This window comes from Saxophila tyrrhenica (genome assembly GCF_035928015.1).
Source record: "Saxophila tyrrhenica strain CCFEE 5935 chromosome Unknown scaffold_28, whole genome shotgun sequence".
NCBI lineage: Eukaryota > Fungi > Ascomycota > Dothideomycetes > Mycosphaerellales > Extremaceae > Saxophila > Saxophila tyrrhenica.
The window spans coordinates 80,096-98,181 of record NW_027041760.1 but is presented as its reverse complement, the minus strand read 5'-3'; the positions used below and the strand labels follow the sequence as shown (position 1 = coordinate 98,181).

The 18,086-nt window shown below is 53.9% G+C and overlaps 9 protein-coding genes across 9 annotated transcripts; 7 read left to right on the top strand and 2 right to left on the bottom strand.

Annotated features, from left to right (window-relative positions):
- Window positions 1–135: 135 nt before the first annotated feature.
- LTR77_010918 (uncharacterized protein) lies at window positions 136–585 on the bottom strand (the record flags this gene model as incomplete). The annotated part of the gene is made up of 1 exon (XM_064808134.1): window positions 136–585. One exon carries the CDS (start codon window positions 583–585, stop codon window positions 136–138), a length of 450 nt encoding a protein of 149 aa, XP_064653682.1.
- Window positions 586–2,480: 1,895 nt separating this feature from the next.
- Window positions 2,481–3,712, top strand: LTR77_010917 (uncharacterized protein; the record flags this gene model as incomplete). Its single annotated transcript, XM_064808133.1, has 4 exons — window positions 2,481–2,622; window positions 2,679–2,796; window positions 2,902–3,126; window positions 3,193–3,712. 4 exons carry the CDS (start codon window positions 2,481–2,483, stop codon window positions 3,710–3,712), a joined length of 1,005 nt encoding a protein of 334 aa, XP_064653681.1.
- Window positions 3,713–4,172: 460 nt separating this feature from the next.
- Window positions 4,173–5,590, top strand: LTR77_010916 (uncharacterized protein; the record flags this gene model as incomplete). Its single annotated transcript, XM_064808132.1, has 2 exons — window positions 4,173–4,654; window positions 4,708–5,590. The coding sequence occupies 2 exons, from the start codon at window positions 4,173–4,175 to the stop codon at window positions 5,588–5,590; spliced, it is 1,365 nt and encodes a 454-aa protein (XP_064653680.1).
- Window positions 5,591–5,935: 345 nt separating this feature from the next.
- Window positions 5,936–7,145, bottom strand: LTR77_010915 (uncharacterized protein; the record flags this gene model as incomplete). The annotated part of the gene is made up of 3 exons (XM_064808131.1): window positions 5,936–6,774; window positions 6,814–6,912; window positions 6,965–7,145. 3 exons carry the CDS (start codon window positions 7,143–7,145, stop codon window positions 5,936–5,938), a joined length of 1,119 nt encoding a protein of 372 aa, XP_064653679.1.
- A 1,130-nt stretch (window positions 7,146–8,275) lies between these two features.
- On the top strand, window positions 8,276–9,410 carry LTR77_010914 (uncharacterized protein; the record flags this gene model as incomplete). The annotated part of the gene is made up of 4 exons (XM_064808130.1): window positions 8,276–8,466; window positions 8,688–8,857; window positions 8,967–9,216; window positions 9,272–9,410. 4 exons carry the CDS (start codon window positions 8,276–8,278, stop codon window positions 9,408–9,410), a joined length of 750 nt encoding a protein of 249 aa, XP_064653678.1.
- Window positions 9,411–9,717: 307 nt separating this feature from the next.
- On the top strand, window positions 9,718–10,428 carry LTR77_010913 (uncharacterized protein; the record flags this gene model as incomplete). Its single annotated transcript, XM_064808129.1, has 3 exons — window positions 9,718–10,101; window positions 10,152–10,270; window positions 10,320–10,428. The coding sequence occupies 3 exons, from the start codon at window positions 9,718–9,720 to the stop codon at window positions 10,426–10,428; spliced, it is 612 nt and encodes a 203-aa protein (XP_064653677.1).
- A 518-nt stretch (window positions 10,429–10,946) lies between these two features.
- LTR77_010912 (uncharacterized protein) lies at window positions 10,947–12,184 on the top strand (the record flags this gene model as incomplete). Its single annotated transcript, XM_064808128.1, has 3 exons — window positions 10,947–11,255; window positions 11,312–11,736; window positions 11,782–12,184. The coding sequence occupies 3 exons, from the start codon at window positions 10,947–10,949 to the stop codon at window positions 12,182–12,184; spliced, it is 1,137 nt and encodes a 378-aa protein (XP_064653676.1).
- Window positions 12,185–12,957: 773 nt separating this feature from the next.
- On the top strand, window positions 12,958–16,113 carry LTR77_010911 (uncharacterized protein; the record flags this gene model as incomplete). The annotated part of the gene is made up of 9 exons (XM_064808127.1): window positions 12,958–13,217; window positions 13,272–13,554; window positions 13,607–13,783; window positions 13,837–13,913; window positions 13,977–14,010; window positions 14,065–14,325; window positions 14,400–15,318; window positions 15,368–15,464; window positions 15,516–16,113. 9 exons carry the CDS (start codon window positions 12,958–12,960, stop codon window positions 16,111–16,113), a joined length of 2,706 nt encoding a protein of 901 aa, XP_064653675.1.
- Window positions 16,114–16,567: 454 nt separating this feature from the next.
- LTR77_010910 (uncharacterized protein) lies at window positions 16,568–17,910 on the top strand (the record flags this gene model as incomplete). Its single annotated transcript, XM_064808126.1, has 6 exons — window positions 16,568–16,714; window positions 16,766–17,250; window positions 17,303–17,485; window positions 17,613–17,670; window positions 17,736–17,826; window positions 17,882–17,910. 6 exons carry the CDS (start codon window positions 16,568–16,570, stop codon window positions 17,908–17,910), a joined length of 993 nt encoding a protein of 330 aa, XP_064653674.1.
- Between the last annotated feature and the right edge of the window lie 176 nt (window positions 17,911–18,086).

Below are 18,086 nucleotides of genomic sequence, written 5' to 3'. Positions count from 1 at the left end.
TAGGTGATCAGTGGGCACAGTGGGGGCACATACATTCTTTTGGGAGAGAAGCTGCGGGCTTACATACTCTTCAATTCAAATTTCATTTCCTGACGGCCTCTTACTCTCTTTCTTTAGTCGGGCTTCTCTCGAAGGTCAGTCCTCCCTCCCGACCAACCCCCTCAACCCAGCAACATCCCAATAAAACGGCCTCGTACTCGTGATCCATCCCTTCTCCCGATCCACACTCACGATCTGCAAAAGGGGCAACTCGGTCTTCCTGCCCCCTTCCCTCGTCCGCAACTTCAAAACACTGATCACCACGACCTCATCCGCTCCCTCCCGCTCAAAGAACTTCGGATCCGCAACTTTCAGCTGGTCGACCAGCGCAGCCATCTCCTCGCTCCAATTCAAGAGGCCAGCGTGGCCTTCGTAGAGGGACTGCGAATGTGGTAGGTCCGGAGACTGATAGAGCTCGAAGTCGGGGGAGAGGACGGTGGCCATACCGTTGGCGAAGTCGCGCTCATGGGGTGGTGCAGCCAAGTAGATGGATTCGGCTTCGTAGAAGCGGGCGAGGATTTCGGTTGCTGTTGGGCTGGAGGCCATCATCCGGTCCTTGGGTGTTGATTAGTTCGTGTTGTGTTGGGTCGTTGAGGATCTGGCCATGGAGATAGCTTTGTTCTCCAGCTCCAACCTCAAGGAGGCTTCATGGCAAGACAAAAGTGCAGCTCCCAGTGCTGACACATTGGAGGAGAACATTTGCTGCGACCGTCTCAATCCCTCAGCTGGATTCACAGTCTTGTCACTCGTCACCGAACAGATCGGTAAATTGCAACGATGGCTGATGCATCTATCAGCTTCGCATGCCGTTTGCAGCCCATCTCTGGCGAAACTCTAGCGGCCGTGGGAAAGCCGGGAGTTCCAAATGTGATTTGGCAAGTCGATGCTCAGAACGAAGGGTATTCTTTTGAAGCACCTTGCACTCTCTCCACCGTGCTACCGTTCGTAAGGGCCGTCTGCAAAAAGTGGAGTTGCTGAGTCTGCACCGGCTTTTTGAGAAGTTCAACTGCTCTCGCGACCCGCCAACGCCGACAGAACAGTATCTCAACGGCGCAAAAGAAAGTGACTCAAGCAGGGATCGAACCTGCGACCTTCTGCGTATTACTGGTGTAAAGCAGACCTTTCCAACCGGTCAGCATTTGTAGTAGCATTGAAGACAGTAGGATACGCACGTGATAACCACTACACCATAAAGCCAGCTGAGTTCGGAGCAACGCAGAGCTCTCTGATGAAGCGGGAATACCCGCGCGTTCTATGTAGATTGGGCTTGGCTGTCCGGGTAAATGTCGGTCGTGCTTTCGATAGCCTTAGCCTTGGGAGAAATCACGGCAGCGGTGGCTCCTTCCAGCTCTCAGCCCCGATGGCACTGGTCTTTCTTCGATAAGGACCTGGCGAAACTTGCTGGTTTGAATTGGAGCTCGGGACGTTTGCGGTGGCCATGGCAGCATCGAATGCCGTCGTTGCATTAAAGATCTAGAAAGAATTTATTCAGCGCTCGCTCAAAATCACCGCATCCTCGCACACCCCAAGCATATCCGCTCGTCCCACAGCACCGCGCACCCATTGCAGACTTTTCGTCTGCAGTTCCGGCACTCCATCTCCTGCTGTACCATCCCATCGTCCAGATCCATAGCATCTTCTCTCAGCAAAGGCGAGTCGCAGTCCTCGCACCTCAGATCTGAGGTAACTGCTGCACCAGGTCCAAACCCAGGAGCCGCATCGATCATCATAGCATTACTATGGGGCGGGGCGACCGGGCTGCTGCTGATGGTCCAGAAGGCATGCAGGTTGCTTCGTTGCGGTGCCGTTGGTTGTGAGGCTGGTTGTGTGTTTTGAGAAGACTGTACCGGCTCCGCGTGAGGATGCTGTCGTTGCGCTGAGAAGAGCTTCGAAATGGTGTTGGCTGTCAAGCAGTCAGCATGAGGTGAAGTTGTACCATTCACTGTCGACGCGGCACACCATGCACGCTACTTTCATCCGGTCGATTGTCTCGATGTCTTTTCTTCGTCCGGCTGCTCAGATGATGCGACGACGTCGGCTCATCGGACTCGTAAGTCGGGAAGGCCCATGTTGGCTTCTGCTGGAGCGCATCGACCGGTTTGGACTGCGCGTAGAAGTGAGGCAGAGGGCTGGAGGCGGTGGTGGTACTGCTGGTGGAGGAGGACGGTGAGGCTGCCCCTACTGTCGGCGTGGATCGTTTGCGTTTGAGCGCCATTTCTGTCTGTCTTGACGCTGCGTTGCAATGGTGATGTTATTCTTGAATGCTCGCGGTCTTCGTCCAACGCGAAACGCGACGCGACAGTAGGCAATGACGATCAACTGAGCGCCGGGCTGAAATATACGCAGTGCCCAGATGTACGGCCATCTCAACCTTAACCTCACCTGCCAACGACAACATCACCTCTTACTTTCCCAACTTCGACGAGATACTATTATCCACGATGAGCTCCAAACCCGTCGTCCGCGAACCCAGCCATGCGGGCTCGTGGTACTCATCGTCAAGGAACCAACTCTCCTCACAGCTAGATGGCTGGCTTGATGCTGTCAAATCACCTCTCCATTGCATCGGCCCTCATTCAGAAGGTCAGACGGCCAGTGAGCTGCCAGTACCGGGCGCGAGAGTCATCATTGCTCCGTAGGTAGAGTAGTCGTCTTCTACATGGATTCAACGCGACTGATGGTGCCCAGACACGCTGGGTACTCCTACTCCGGCCCGGCAGCAGCATATGCATACAAGTCATGGGATGTCAGTAAGGCGTGAGTAAGCGATTCGAACCTTTTCTTGCTTTACTTCATATGAAAATCAAAATCTCCAGTATCTGCGGTTTTGATGAAGCTGCCTCAAGCACTAACGCCCAGCAGTAAGCGAGTATTTTTGCTAGGACCATCACATCACCACTACCTGACAAAAGCCGCGCTGAGCAAATGCACGCACTACGGCACACCTCTGGGCAACTTGACTGTAGACCGTGAGACGACGGCAGAGCTCTACACAGCTAGCCAATTCGAATGGATGTCCCAGTCCGTCGACGAGGACGAGCACAGTCTGGAGATGCACCTCCCTTACATCTACAAAATGCTGAGCAGGTATGTTTAGCAATCATCAAAGCTTTCCAAAGCGTCCAAGGTCACGAAACTGACGCAATGCTACAGAACATTTGGCGAAGACGATTCAGCTTTCCCACTCCTGGTCCCCATCATGGTCGGCAACACCTCGGCTTCAACCGAACGCAAGCTCGCTCAGATTCTGGCACCCTATCTCAGCGATCCCAGCACAGCATTCGTCATCAGCTCTGACTTTGCACACTGGGGCCAGCGATTCCGTTACACCTACTATCAGCCCAGCTCCGGCCCTGCCGTCAACCTGTCCGCTTCGACCAGCTCACCAAAGGACCCGGCCATCCACGAATCGATCAAAGCCGTCGACTTCGACTGCATGGGCGCTTGCGAGACTGGCAGCCACGAGAAGTGGCTAGGTTGTCTGGAGGAGAACCACAATACCGTTTGTGGACGGCATCCTATCGGCGTCATCATGGCTGCGATGGAGGAGGTTAAGAAGAGTGGCGAGGCAGCTGCGACCACTTTCAGCTTCGTGCGGTATGAGCGCAGCAGTGAGGTGAAGAGGCCAAGCGAAAGCAGCGTCAGCTACGCCAGTGCTTTTGCAGTAGTATGAGGTACGAGCCACACTAATGGAGAAACAAAACTATCATTCACCTACCTCACTTTTGTCTTCATGTGTGATGTCTTCCATCCCATCTTACGTCTACCGACACCTCGCCACAGCCATCTCCGACCGCAAGGGCAACAATTCGATTGTCAGTGATCGCTCTACAGATATCTTCACTCGCTCCGCCGCAGAATACACCGAAGCCTCCTTCACAATGCATTGTCGATGTCCGTATCGTGGCGCGGAACCTCTCTTAAAAGGCACCACTTTCTCAGACGAGACCACACCAGTACTACAGAACACCAATACCTCACTAGCCGAATCATCTCGCCTTTGCCAGAGAACACCACAAGAACCAACTCAACAGCCAATCTAGAACCCACCACATCTTACTGCAGCTTTTGCAGCCAACAGAACAACGGACATCAACACCATCCCACAACCTTCAACCTTCAGCACCACCGCCATGACCAAGTGCGTCATCTGTCTCGAAGACGTCAACTCTTCCTTCCGCATCGACGGCCACGAAGTCTGCCACAGCGACCTCTGCAGACTCTTCGAACGCGCAATCAACGACCAGAGCGACTACCCGCCAAAACTGGGCAGCAGAATCCTTCAACCGGACCACTACCGCCGCCATCTACCGCAAGCTCTGATCGATGCTTTCCATGCGAAGGAGCGGGAGTACATGATCCCAGTCGACGATTGCATCTACTGCTCAGACTGCTCTCAATCCGTTACGGAAAGGCTGGATGAGGTGGACCAGGTGCACCGTCGCGGGTGCTTGCAGATGTTCTGCTGCGCTTGTGGGGATAAGTGGTACGGTTGGGTGCGTGAAGGACTGAGGCATGTCTGCAGCAGCGGACATCAGGCTGGCAGCAATGATGATGGAGTTGCTTTCGCCGGCTTGACGAGGGGAAAGGACTACCAGATCTGCCCGAGCAAGATGTAAGTCCCGTCCACCTTCTTGTCTTAGACACATCGACTAACCAGCAACACAGATGCAAGCGCAAGATCCAGCTCAGCGAAGGCTGCAACCGCATCATCTGCACCTGCGGGCAAGAATTCTGCTTCATCTGCGGCCAGCCAGCCGCCGGACACTCTGATCACTGGAGCCGCCTTCCGGCAGGATGTCCGCGCTGGAATCATCCACGCGCGGCGAACGCTCTCTACGACTACGACGACTTTCACCCGCGTGCGGCGCTCGCGCCGCCGCCGAAGGAGCCGCAGTACAGGGAGAGGAGAAATGCTGTTGCGGGGGTACATCCGGGTGAGATACCGCCCCGAGCCACCTTTCGAGGCCTGCCCTACTGTCATGGCACACGAGACTACAGTCACTACACAGCCAATCGAGCAGTGATCGACCCACGGGATTACACAGCCAATCGAGCAGCGAACGACCCGCGAGTGTGGCAAAGGTTGGGGCAGCAGCAGCAGCAAGCAGCAGTGAACAGAGCGAGGGAAGCGTTCGCACTCCCGCCGCCAGGTGCACCGATTAGATGTCCTCCTCCTCCTCCTCCCCCACCACGCGTGCTTCGACGGTCGGTGGAAAATTTGCCAGGACGAGGCACGGATGTACTCGCTCGTCCGCAGTCATTCACCGCTGATCAAGGAGCTCCGCCGCGTGCTCGTCTTACAAGTGACCATCGCGCGTCTCAAGAGCCAAGAGGACCGAGAGGCGAAGGCACATTCTCATCCTCAAGGATGATGGCAGGATACGAGGCTACACAGAATCGCAACCCACGCACACTTAGTCCACCGCGGTCTGCGAGAGAACGCGCCGCCGAACGGCCTCACAACCCTACGGCCGCTGAAAGATACGCCACACCGCATCCGCGAGTACTGGATGCGATGGAGGTGGATGGTGAGGGATTAGTCATGTAGGGAAATGCGGGAGTATGCAGCACGCCGCGCTCGGAGGGTAGCGACGGGCTTTCAAGTGGAACCTGCTGCTGCTGCCGGTAGTCCGAGCATGGATGATGAGGCTGTGGAGCGAGTGTTTCGGCGATTGGAGCGGGAGGACGAGATGGATGAGATTTGAGAGGATTGGAGTACTAGCTCGATGCTGCAGGATGGCATCTGGAGCGTTCGAACTTTACTTGCGTTGTTGCTTTACTTGGGAAATCGGGAAGGCGTCTGGCGTTGGGATCAAATTGCTGATTGCGAGCTTTCCTTGATTTTTCCAGAAACGCATACACAACCATCAATCCTCACACCCCATTTCCACTTCTACTTCACCTCCTGCTCCGGCGTCACAAAAGGCGTCTCAAACGGCCTCTCCGCCCTCGGCGTCAGTCTCGCCAAATGCCTCCGCTGCCCATCCTGCCAGTCCAAAATCGCACTATGCGCCGTAACCCGATTATCCCACACCACCACCGTACCCTCCGCCCATTTCACCCGACACTGCAGATCGGCGGACAGCGCGATGTGGTCGTACAGGAATTTGAGCAAATAATCACTCTCCTCCTTCTTGAAACCGACGATGCGGCGCGTGAACTGCGGGTTAACGTATAAAGCCTTCTCGCCGGTCGCGGGATGCGTGCGGACGATGGGGTGGACGTTGCTGACGGGTTCGCGGCGGTAGATGGAGCCCCGTGCGGTGGCGGCTTGCGCTTGCTCGTGCCCGGAGTGCACGGCTTGCAGGCCGTGGAGACGTTTGCGGAATTTGGGGGAGAGGCGTTTGTAGGCCTCTACCATGTTGCCGAAGAGGGTATCGCCGCCGGCTGGGGGGCCGTCGAGGAGGTAGAGGAACGTGGTGCCCGGGGGTTGCATTTCGAAGGAGACGTCGGTGTGCCAGGTTACGGAATTGGTGCGTTCTTCGAAGTAGTCTTTTGCCGTGGTGTCGCTCGCGCTGCGGTGGACGAGGTGGACTCGAGGGAAGCCTTTAGGTGCTCCACTCGTTTGATGTATGTGACTGGGTCCGTAGTACTCTGCGAAGTCGAGAGCTTCCTGGATGGGTAGGTCGGCGAAGTCCTGGGCGCGGAAGGCGACGACTTTGTGTTGGGCGACGAAGAGAGCTAGTTCGTCCTGGCCGGCGCGGTTGAGCTTGCTCAGCTGCACGCCGGTGACTTCCGCGCCGATGTTGGCGGTCAGTTATTTGACCTCACCACCTGAAGCGAAGAGGTTGGAGAACTTTGGATCGGCGTCCTTGCCGTGCTCGTAGGCATCGAAGGACTCGTACGGCGGGTACTTCACGTCGTCCCAGTCTGTCGTCTTGATGAGCGTCGTTATGACTGAGCATCTAGGCTTTCAACTTACATGGCAGATAGTTCGGGTACTTTGCGGGTGGTGCCTTCTCAGAGCTATTGATCTCGGCCTCGTAATTCGTGGTGGCCGCGCGCTGTGAGAAGGCCTCCTTGTAGCTGCTCTGATTCTTGTCCTTCTTATGGACGCTCTCGGCGATGTCATCAACGGTCCTCTCGACGAGTGATGGTGCCATGGCTGTAGGACGATCCTTTGCTTATTGATATATAGGTTTGTGGTAGATATGAAAGAGCAGAAGAGAGGGAAACTGTAGCATCTCTACCAACCTGATATATGCAGTCGGTTGCCCGGCATCGCACTCTCACACCCCGCTCCGTCGCCCTCAGAACGCCAGTGGTCCTACCTAAAATGGGAAGAAGCTTGACGAAGGTCTTGTGTACGGTAGACTGGTCGGCGATAACCCATGGACCCTGCAGGGTGTTGAGACGACATTGACCACGACTTCGCCCGCTGATTCTGAGCACCACGGCCGCCTTGGCCTGTGGGGTTGATTGAGGCCATGCGTGTCTGATTTGGCCCCGGAGGATCTCGATGGCATCTCCGAGCACATGGTATACTGGCGTGCGTGGCCACGAGAAATCAACGTGCCGAACGGCCAGGTCCCGGAAGCATTGGAGTGTCGAAGCCTCGCTCAGGTTGATTGCGTGCGAGCTCGTCGAGCAACAGGCGAGGAAGGCCGCGTCCTTGGAGACCGGCAGAACACCAGCGCATGCTTGCCCTATCGGCCTGTTGCTGATGAAGGACTGGGCATAGAGAAGATGGTCATGGAGAAGATGAAGTCGAGATTGTGTGATCTTGCGTGCTCGAGCCATGCCGGATCGAGTGACAGTTCTTGGCAGGAGCGATTCGACTTCACCTTCGTTTGAAGATACGCCTTTGACAAGCATGTGGGCGGGATGCATTATTTCCGCACCTATCTCGGGCGGCGTGCTGTAAGTAAAGCGGCATGAGGGTTGACATTGGCTACGCTATCACCTCCGCCTGCTGGCATACCAGCTCATACTAGACTGTCATGGCGTGCTTGATGTCACGACGCTTCACAATCGTCACGCCTTCGCATAATACGGACCTGGTATCTCGGGACCACATCACGTCTGTACGGCAGCTTCCTGATCTGAAATCGTGGTCATTGTTGTACGACCTTACGGCAGAAGGCGACGTGGGTCGGTACATGGGTGCCCTATCTCCTAAGTCCACGCATTGAAGATTGAAAGTTGGGCGGGAATGGAACACCAGCCGCTGTTGTCGCCTTCATCTGTCTCGTACTCTTGATTCCAAGCCCCTTCTACAAGACTGGCATCCATTATGGACACACCAAGCGAGGGTACCAGCAGCGACTCTGACCAACCTATGCAGCCTGAGAAGGGCATGCTCGGCGATGCAATCGTTACAGAGACCAAGCTGTTCAAGCGGTCTGGTCGCCATGGTACTTATGACAACAGTAGCCTGGAGACCACCTCCTACGAGCCCATTAAGGAGTACGAAGGTCGTCACAGGTACGACCCTAGCTTTGCCTGGGATCCGAAGGACGAGAAGCGGATCGTGAGAAAGGTATGAATATGTCTGTCTGCGTCTGCTCTTCCTGGCACTGACGGGATAACAAGATCGACTGGAAGATCTGCAGCTGGGTGTGTCTGTAAGTGCTTGCAATGCTCTTGCTCTCGAAGAGGTCATCGCTCTATGTTTCAAGACCATACTGACCGCTTCTGCATTGCAGCATGTTCTTTGCACTACAACTCGATCGAGGCAATATCTCCCAAGCGTTATCCGACAATATGCTGGATGACCTTGGCCTGTCGACCAACGAGTACAACACTGGCCAGACGATCTTCTACCTCTGCTTCCTGTTTGCCGAATTGACCTCCCAATTGATTTCGAAGAAGGTCGGTAAGTCAGTACAGAGCACTCTACAGCATTTTTAGAATCGTATGATGGACGCTGATTGCGGCAGGTTCCGACAACTAGATTCCGATTCAAATGGTATCTTGGAGTCTAGTGGCCAGTTGTCAAGCACTGCTCTCCGGCAAGTCATCTTTCTGGGCATGTCGAGCCTTGCTGGGTTTAATCGAGGGCGGCTTCATCCCGGACAACATTCTCTACCTTTCCTACTGGTACACTTCATCCGAGCTTCCCATTCGGTTGAGTTTCTTCTGGGTGGCGTATCAGGCAACTTCCATCGTGTCTGCTTTTCTGGCCTTCGGGGTCTTGCACATGCGTGGTGTGAACGGGCTTGCTGGATGGCGATGGTCGGTGTATCTATCGGCAACCGTCCAGTCACCAGAGGTGCTAACAGTATCACAGGCTGTTTGCTCTTGAAGGCACCTTGACCGGACTAATCGGCGTCATCTCTTGGTGGTATCTCCCTCCTTCGCCAACGCAGACTGCGTCTCGATTTAGGGGCAAGGATGGCTGGTTCAACGAGTACGACGAAAAGGTTTGAGCCACCACCACGCTGTGCGACACTCGAGACTGAACTTCATTTTATAGGTCATGGTCAATCGCGTACTTCGTGACGACCCGAGCAAAGTGAGTATGATCAATCCGTACCTGGTGACAATGCTGAAATCAATCCCGCAGGGCGACATGCACAATAGGTATGAGCTGTCTGACGATCGATGAGCCATCAAGCGACTGACACAAGCTCCAAACAAGGGCTATCTCTATCAGCCTTTAAAGACTGCCTGCTCGACTACCACATGTGGCCCGTCTATCTCTTAGGCCTCTCCTGGCTCCTACCCAGTGTCCCAATGAACCAGTACCTCACACTCGTCCTCAAGTCAGCCGGATACGGGTCGTTCACGACAAACCTCTTAACGATACCTGCCTACTGCATCTTCATCCTCAATCTGCTCTTCTGGTGCTTCTTATCGGAGAAGATCAACGAGCGCTTCCTGCTGTGTACAATCAGCCAGATATGGGTTCTGCCACTATTGATTGCGCTCGAAACGCTGCCGATTACTCGCAGTCCCTGGGCTACTTGGATCTTGTCGGTGCTGATATATGCCATGCCTTACGTCCATCCACTCATCGTGGCCATCACCAGTCGGAACGCGGGCACTGTGAGGACGAGAACGGTGGCGAGTGCGCTGTACAACATGATGGTGCAGCCGTCGAATATCATCGGATCGAATGTAGGTTTTCTTCCGCCGCGATGTGAGCCAACAAGCTAACGATGACTCAGATCTACCGCACTCCGGACAGTCCGTTCTACTTCACCGGCAATAAGGTACTGATCGGGCTCGTTTGCCACAATATCTGCCTCTTCGTAGGAGCAAAAGTCTTCTATGTGACCGTCAACAGGTAGGTCATGCACTTCCCGAATTGGGCTAGGAGCGCTAATGGATCTGAGACGGAGAGAACGAACGTGGAACGCCATGACCAAGAGCGAGAAGGAGGACTATCTGTCCACGACGACGGACAAGGGGAACAAGCGACTTGACTTCCAGTTCGCACACTGAGGTTCCGCAGCCTGTGCACAGCAGTGTGTGAGAGTTTCCGGACTGGGAATCGAGGCATGGTTTTTCGGGAGACAGGCTTCTCGCTCGGGTAAGAGGGTTGAGAACGTTAGAAGTTGAGGTCTGTTAATGGTCACCGCCATGTTGCCATACCGCTCTCGCTTGTCATGCCCGACCTTTGTCGATGGGAGAGCGCTGCCGCAAAACCGACCGATGTCGTACCGTACCTTCAGCAGTACTGCGTTCCGTCCGATACACCTCGTAGCAATTCTCATACTCTCATGGTAATACTTAGAGGCTGGATAGTCTCGACGGTGGGTGTTCGGAAGAAGTCACGTGTCGTATCTTCAGTGGTCTTGGCGTCTCCCATCTGCCGACTGTGCCTGACGATTGCCGACTTCACCCTTCTCCACCAGATTTACCTGGAACTGTTGACGAGAAGGCATGAAGGTGGGTGAAGTTCCATACAGCTCCTGCTCGATACTATCCTTCAGCGATCAAGAAAACCTCCATTGCAGACAATGCAGCCCTTCGAATACAGCGGAGCCAATGGCCCAAGCCGCGTGATCTTTGGACAAGGAAGCGTGTCAAAACTACCAGATGAAGTCAAACGGCTAGGGAAGTCGGCGCCATTATTACTGTCAACACCGCAGCAGAAAGAACAAGTTCAAGCGCTAGATGGCGTGCTCAAGAATGGATCGATCACGCCCGTTGGGCTCTATTCTAATGCTACCATGCACACGCCAACGCATATCACGGATGAAGCGCTGCAGTATGCAAAAGACTGCAATGCTGATTGCGTGATTAGTTTTGGGGGTGGCAGCACTATCGTAAGTCGGACTTCCCGCGCAATTGATCAAGCGCTGACAACTCAAACCCTTTGTAGGGTCTTGGAAAGGCCATCAGCATCCGCACTGGTCTTCAGCATATTTGCATCCCAACTACATATGCGGGCAGTAAGCAGCCTACTCGCCACTGCATTTGTATGCCGCTGATGATTTTAGGTGATATGACACCCATCCTTGGCGAGACAGCCGATGGCAAGAAGACGACAAGAAGCGACCCTAAGATCTTACCAACTACAACGATCTATGATGTGGATTTTACAATGACCTTACCCGAATCTATGAGTGCCACGAGTGGAGTGAACGCTATCGCTCATGCAGTGGAAGCATTGTATGCCCGCAATACCAACCCGGTCATCAACTTGCTTTCCCTTGACGGTACCAAGGCTCTAGCAGAATCGCTTCCCATCATCGTCAACAGCCTGCAAGACGTGGAAGCCCGGTCAAGGGCTCAGTATGGAGCATGGTAGGTATTGAGTACCACAATTACTGCTCAGGCTGACCAGTCCAGGCTGTGCGGAATGGTTCTCGGGGCCGTTGGAATGAGCCTCCACCATAAGCTCTGCCACACCCTCGGAGGCTCTTTCAACCTCCCGCACGCTGAAACACACACCATCGTGCTTCCGCACGCTATCGCATATAACGCCCCAAATATCCCTGAGACCATGCGGAAGCTCGCCGAAGTACTACCCGAAAGCGACGGCGACGCGATCAAAGGCCTCAATGTGCTGCTGACCAAGTTGAAGGTCAAGCGAGGACTGAAGGAGTTTGGTATGAAGGAGGAAGATGTTGACAAGGCGGCTGAGATCGCTGTCAGCAACCCTTACTGGAACCCGAGAGATATCGAAAAGGAGCCTCTCCGGGAGACGATCAGGAGGTGTTGGGCTGGTGAGGAGGCGAGAGCGGACTTGTAGTCCTATGAGTGTACACCATGTAGTTGGGCACCAGTTCACACTTGATGGACCGTACCGGAGGAGCGCAGCTAACATTTTTTTGTGCTTCTTTAGAACGCCCAAGCATTCCGTGGCGCCGCTTGCCGTTCCTTCCGAGATCGGCTGCATACTCCACAGAACCTCCTCCACATCCGACCCTAAACAAAGCCTCCTCTCCTCTCCACCTGCAATTCATCGTCACCACATCCGCAGCATCTTGGACCTTCAACACAGTGTTTCACTTTCCGAGCACGTATTGCTAGGACACAGCCATAATGTTGAATCGACTCGTTCGGCAGACGCCCGCTGATGAAGTACCGTGGGATGTACCCGAAATGCTTCAGTCAATTGCAACCCTCGACACCGGTGCCCGACCTCAAGAGATATAACTTTGCTTCGCCCGACCCCGCCTATTGCCGTGGAGATCGAGTGCTGGTCTGCAGGTACCGCATCACACTGATTCAGGCGGATAAACTTGGCGGTTTTCACAAGCACCCACAACCTACCACTGAATAGAAGGCTTAAACATGCGCCTGTTAGCATGGCATTCGGACATTTCGCCGTATGTCGACCGGGTAATCTGTCCTGCAGCAGTACTCCACAACTCAATACTACGTTCTCCAAAGCGAGGTAGAATGCCGCAGGACTGATCTCAATCGCCAACCTCTTCCTTGAGACTACATCAGCACCCGCATTGTCGTTTGGAGGTCGATTTCCTTGTCAAGTTGCTTCATGTTCTTCTGCTATCTATTGCAATGCTCACTTTTCAGAAAGCTGCCGTTCTAGGCAGTGCTCTGCTCACGGCAGCCTCGATTACCCAAGGTGACTTCGTATGCACAGGCTCTGGCAACATCACGGAATACCATGCACAAATCAAGAACATGGGATGTTGGATCGACTCCATGGCTCGCACTTTGAGCGGAAAGTTTTCTAGGTCATCAACGAACAGTCCGCAGTCTTGTGCAGACAATTGCGGCAACATGGGTTACAAATACTTTGGACTCGAAGATACAAGGTAAGTGGTCCTCTCAAGCACCGATTATCAGCATGCCTGCTAACAACAGCATAGCCAGTGCTTCTGCGGTAACAATATCAACCCAATGGCCCAAAAGACTAACGGGAAAGACTGCGACGACACATGCCCTGGTGATCCCTCCAAGTCGTGCGGTGGCACTGACTTCATGAATCTGTACTCCATCGAGAATCCAAACCCGAACGCTCCGCCTCCGACAACGAAACGGCAGCCGGTGTGCAAGACCAATCCGTTCTGCTCGTTCAAAGCTTGTAATACTTCACTGTCCATGGATGAGCGTATTGCTGCACTCTTAAAGGAAATGACGTTGGAGGAGAAGGTATGTCCTTCCTACGGCTCTAAATGGCCGTCAGGCATGCTGACGTGCATAGGTCACCAACCTGGTTGATTCCGCGACAGGCGTCCCCCGTCTTGGCCTGCCGCCATACGAGTGGTGGAGCGAGGCCTTACATGGCGTGGCAGACAGCCCGGGTGTGGAATTCAACAGCCCCAACGGATCGGACTTCAGCTATGCTACAAGCTTTCCGATGCCAATTTTGATGGGAGCGGCATGACCTCTGCGTGATCTCTCGAGAAGTCTGTCTGCTGACACATTCGGCAGGCTTTCGATGACCCACTGATATATGATGTCGCCTCCACCATCGGCAAAGAAGCTCGTGCTTTTGGGAACTACGAACAGTAAGATGCCGCAGATTGCATTCTTGTACCTTCAGATTGTAAGACTAATCCGCTGTTCATCAGATCCGGCTTTGACTTTTGGACGCCCAATATCAATGTGAGAACACTCACACTCAATCTTCGCACCACTCACTCACACTTACTGTTGCAGACCTTCCTCGACCCTCGCTGGGGCCGTGGCCTAGAAGTGCCTACAGAGGACTCTTTTCACGCTCAAAGCTACGTCAAGAACTTGATCCCAGGTCTCCAAGGTGGATTGGACTCTCCTGAGGTCAAACAAGTCATCGCAACCTGCAAGCACTATGCGGTCTATGATGTCGAGACAAACAGGAACGGTCAGAATTACGATCCCACGCAGCAAGACCTTGGCGAGTATTATCTCCAGCCCTTCAAGACATGTGTCAGGGATGTGGTAAGTAAAGCTCTTTCACTTGTAGTTTGATCATGTCAAGAGCTTTGCTGATGCCGATGCCTCGTTGTATCTAGGCAGTCGGCAGCATTATGTGCAGCTACAATGCTGTGGACGGTGTGCCATCATGCGCCAACGAATACCTTCTCCAGACTGTGCTAAGGGAGGACTATGGTTTCGGTGTCGAGCCGTATCGATACATAACCTCAGACTGTGCCGCCGTCGAGAACATCTACGATCCGCACAACTTCACTGACAGCATGGCTGCCGCTGCTGCCGTTGCCTTGAACGCTGGAACAGACACCAACTGCGGCACCGGCTACTTGAGCCTCAACGTGTCCGTCGCTAAGGGCTGGACCACCGAAGCTCAGATGGACGTTTCATTGACCCGCCTTTACAATGCTTTGTTTACGGTCGGTTACTTTGACGGCCAGCCGGAGTATGACAGTCTGTCGTTCGCCGACGTCAGCACTGGATCGGCTCAAGCACTGGCATACCAGGCAGCCTGGGAAGGCATGACTTTGCTCAAGAATGATGACACCCTGCCACTTAGTAAGAGCAATATGCGTGTGGCCATGATCGGGCCGTGGACGAACGCTACAACACAGATGCAAGGCAACTATGAGGGCATCGCACCTTACCTTATCAGCCCGCTTCGTGCTGCCCAAGAGCAATGGGGCCGTAGCAACGTGCACTACGTGAATGGAACGGGCATCAACTCTACCAGCAAGGCTGGCTTTGCTGCTGCAATCTCCGCCGCAAACGCCGCCGACGTGGTCATCTACCTCGGCGGCATCGACACCTCGATCGAGGCAGAGGGAATGGACCGCACTTCCATCGACTGGCCGGGTAACCAGCTTGATCTAGTGTCAAGGCTGTCGAATTTGGGCAAGCCATTGGTCGTGGTTCAGTTTGGAGGTGGTCAAATTGATGACTCGCAGCTGTTGAAGAACAAAAACGTCAACTCGCTGGTCTGGGCAGGCTATCCAGGACAAGGTCGGTCGGATTGATGCTTTGACAAGTGATCTCAAACTGATGTTTATAGATGGTGGACATGCCCTCATCGACACTTTGGTCGGCAAGAAGGCCCCCGCAGGTCGGTTGACGACCACGCAGTATCCAGCTGATTACATCGATGAAGTGTAAGCTCAGTCTGCTCGCTCGACCGAAGTTTCCGCTGACTATCAATGCAGTTGTTTGTTCGATCCTAACCTCCGGCCAAGTGGCTCCTCTCCAGGACGAACCTACAAGTGGTACAACCAGGATCCTGTCCTACCGTTCGGTTATGGTCTTCACTATACCACCTGGAGCAACTTTCAATGGACTGCCACCCCGAAGAAGTCTTACGAAATCAGCAGTCTTGTTAGCGAAGGCGCGAATGATGCTTCTCCCTTCACCACGGTCAAGACTTCGCTGGAGAACACAGGTGACATGGCGTCTGACTATGTCGGTCTGCTGTTCGTCTCAACCGCGAATGCTGGTCCAGAGCCATATCCAAACAAAGCTCTCGTGTCTTACACCAGAGCTCATGACATCGCTCCTGGCTCGTCACAGACGTTGTCCATGGATGTCAACCTGGGAGCCCTCGCTAGGGCCAACAAACAGGGTGACCTGGTCATCTACCCCGGTGACTACGAATTCATGCTCGACATTGATTCAAAGTTGCACTTCAAGACGTGCTTGACGGGGGATGCTGTGGTGCTGGAGACGTTGCCGAGACAGGCCGCTTCGTACAACTTCACGACTGAAGTTCATCCAACAAATGGCAATGGGCCGGAGACTTGTTTGTGATCGCCAACCGAATGGTGACATGGGCAACGGTTAAACGTTGAGGAACAGTGCCGTTGAATAGACAGTTGAACAATACTTTGGATACTGCCGCTCTTTGTCAATGTTCGGCTGTGATAATCCTTTTCGTGCTGTCTGGAGGCCGTCCAAAGCATCAACACTTGATTCACGTCTACCCAACAGCTCAACTGCCGAGCCAGATACATCTAAAAGGAATGGAGCCCCGCACACCTACTGCTACACCCCACGGGTGAGACGGCATATCATTGCCGCGATCCGACAGCTATGAACGATACCCCGGCTAAATATATCTATCGTGAGTCTATCGACAGTCAGACAACTAAATGGCTGCAGCATCGACACAGATCCGAGCGAAGGCCATCTAGTGCTTGAACAAGACCACCGAATCCATATCTGGCCGCCAATACAACATCGAGCAACATTAAGGAATCACATCATGCCAGGCCTCATCAACCAGAATGGTCCTCAATCCCAGCTCAATGTCAAACCCATGCACCCAACTTTTGGCGCCGAAGTTGATGGTGTTGACTTTGCGAACCTGACTGAAGATGGCTTCCAAGAGATCCTCAAGTTAATGGCAAAGGTATGTCTCACCTTCAAACAACAGCGGAGCAGATATTGACCATAACTTCAGTACGGCTTCCTCGTCTTCCGCAGCACAGGCCTCGACGACACTGCGCACGTCAACTTCTCCAAACGCTTCGGAGACCTCGACGACATCCGCCCCTACATGACCGGCGGCCGCAAACCACGCTACGACTACTTCGAGCTCTTCGACGCCGGCAACGTCGACTTTGATGGCAAAGTGTTAGCCGTTGACAGCCCGAGACACCACTATGGCCGTGGAAACGGGTTCTTCCACATCGATAGCTCGTTCAATCCACGGCGGGCGAGTTATTCGCTGCTTCGCGCTGCCATCTTGCCGCCGCCGAATACGGGCGGGAATACTGAGTTTGCTGATTCGAGGAGCGCGTTTGAGACGTTGCCGAAGGAGCTGAAGGAGAGGTTGATCAAGGAGGATTATGTGGGCGTGCAGTCGCTGCATCATAGTCGGAAGCGCGGTTCTCCGGAGTATTTTGCTGATCTGAAGCCGGAGGAATATAATATGCATCGGCATAGGTCAGCTGTCTTGGGTGATGTCACGTTTGTGCCGTGCTGACGTGCTGTTCAGGATCGCGCAAGTTCATGAGCCAAGCGGTAGGATGAACATGTATCTCGGAAGCCACTGTCACCACATCGAAGGGCTATCGGAGCTGGAGAGTTGGCAGCTGATCTGGACGTTGATGGGCTGGGCGACAAGGCCGGAGAACACTGTCGGCGTTGAATGGAAGAACCCTGGTGATCTGATCATTTGGTAAGTTCACACCCATGTCCTGGCTGAGATGAATGAAATCGCCGCTGACTGGAAATGTGACATTAGGGAGTGAGTCCAAGAGAGAGATATTGGTAGACTCTGGTCCCCACTAACCTTTTTCTCTTAGCAACCGAGCGGTGATGCATAGAGCGGCTGGCGGAAGCTTCGAGGGGAAGCACGTGAGGGTATGTGAAGCAAAACAATCCGGTGGTCAATGTTGGTGAGCCAAAAGCTGAATCGGGACCCGCAGGACCTGAGGAGAACGACTGTACATGACGCTAGCAGCACCGCTTGGGGCCTGAACGAGAAGGCGGATACCAGGCCTGGGTTCAACAGTAACGGTTTGTGGCTTCGCCATGGAAACATCTCCAAGGTGTGATGCTGACTCTGTTGCAGGCAAGGAGTCGATATCTTTGACCGACTAGAGCTGTTTTGCACAGTCGCGGAGCAAAAATGCCTCCCAGCCTGCCAGAAGAGAGTGACGTCCATGTTCGCTTCGTATGCATTCAACTATACTGTTACAGACTTATCTGTACATCGTCTCGATCGTAGCCGTTGGCCTAGGATCTTCCTTCGCCCATTTGTTTAGTGCTCATTCCAA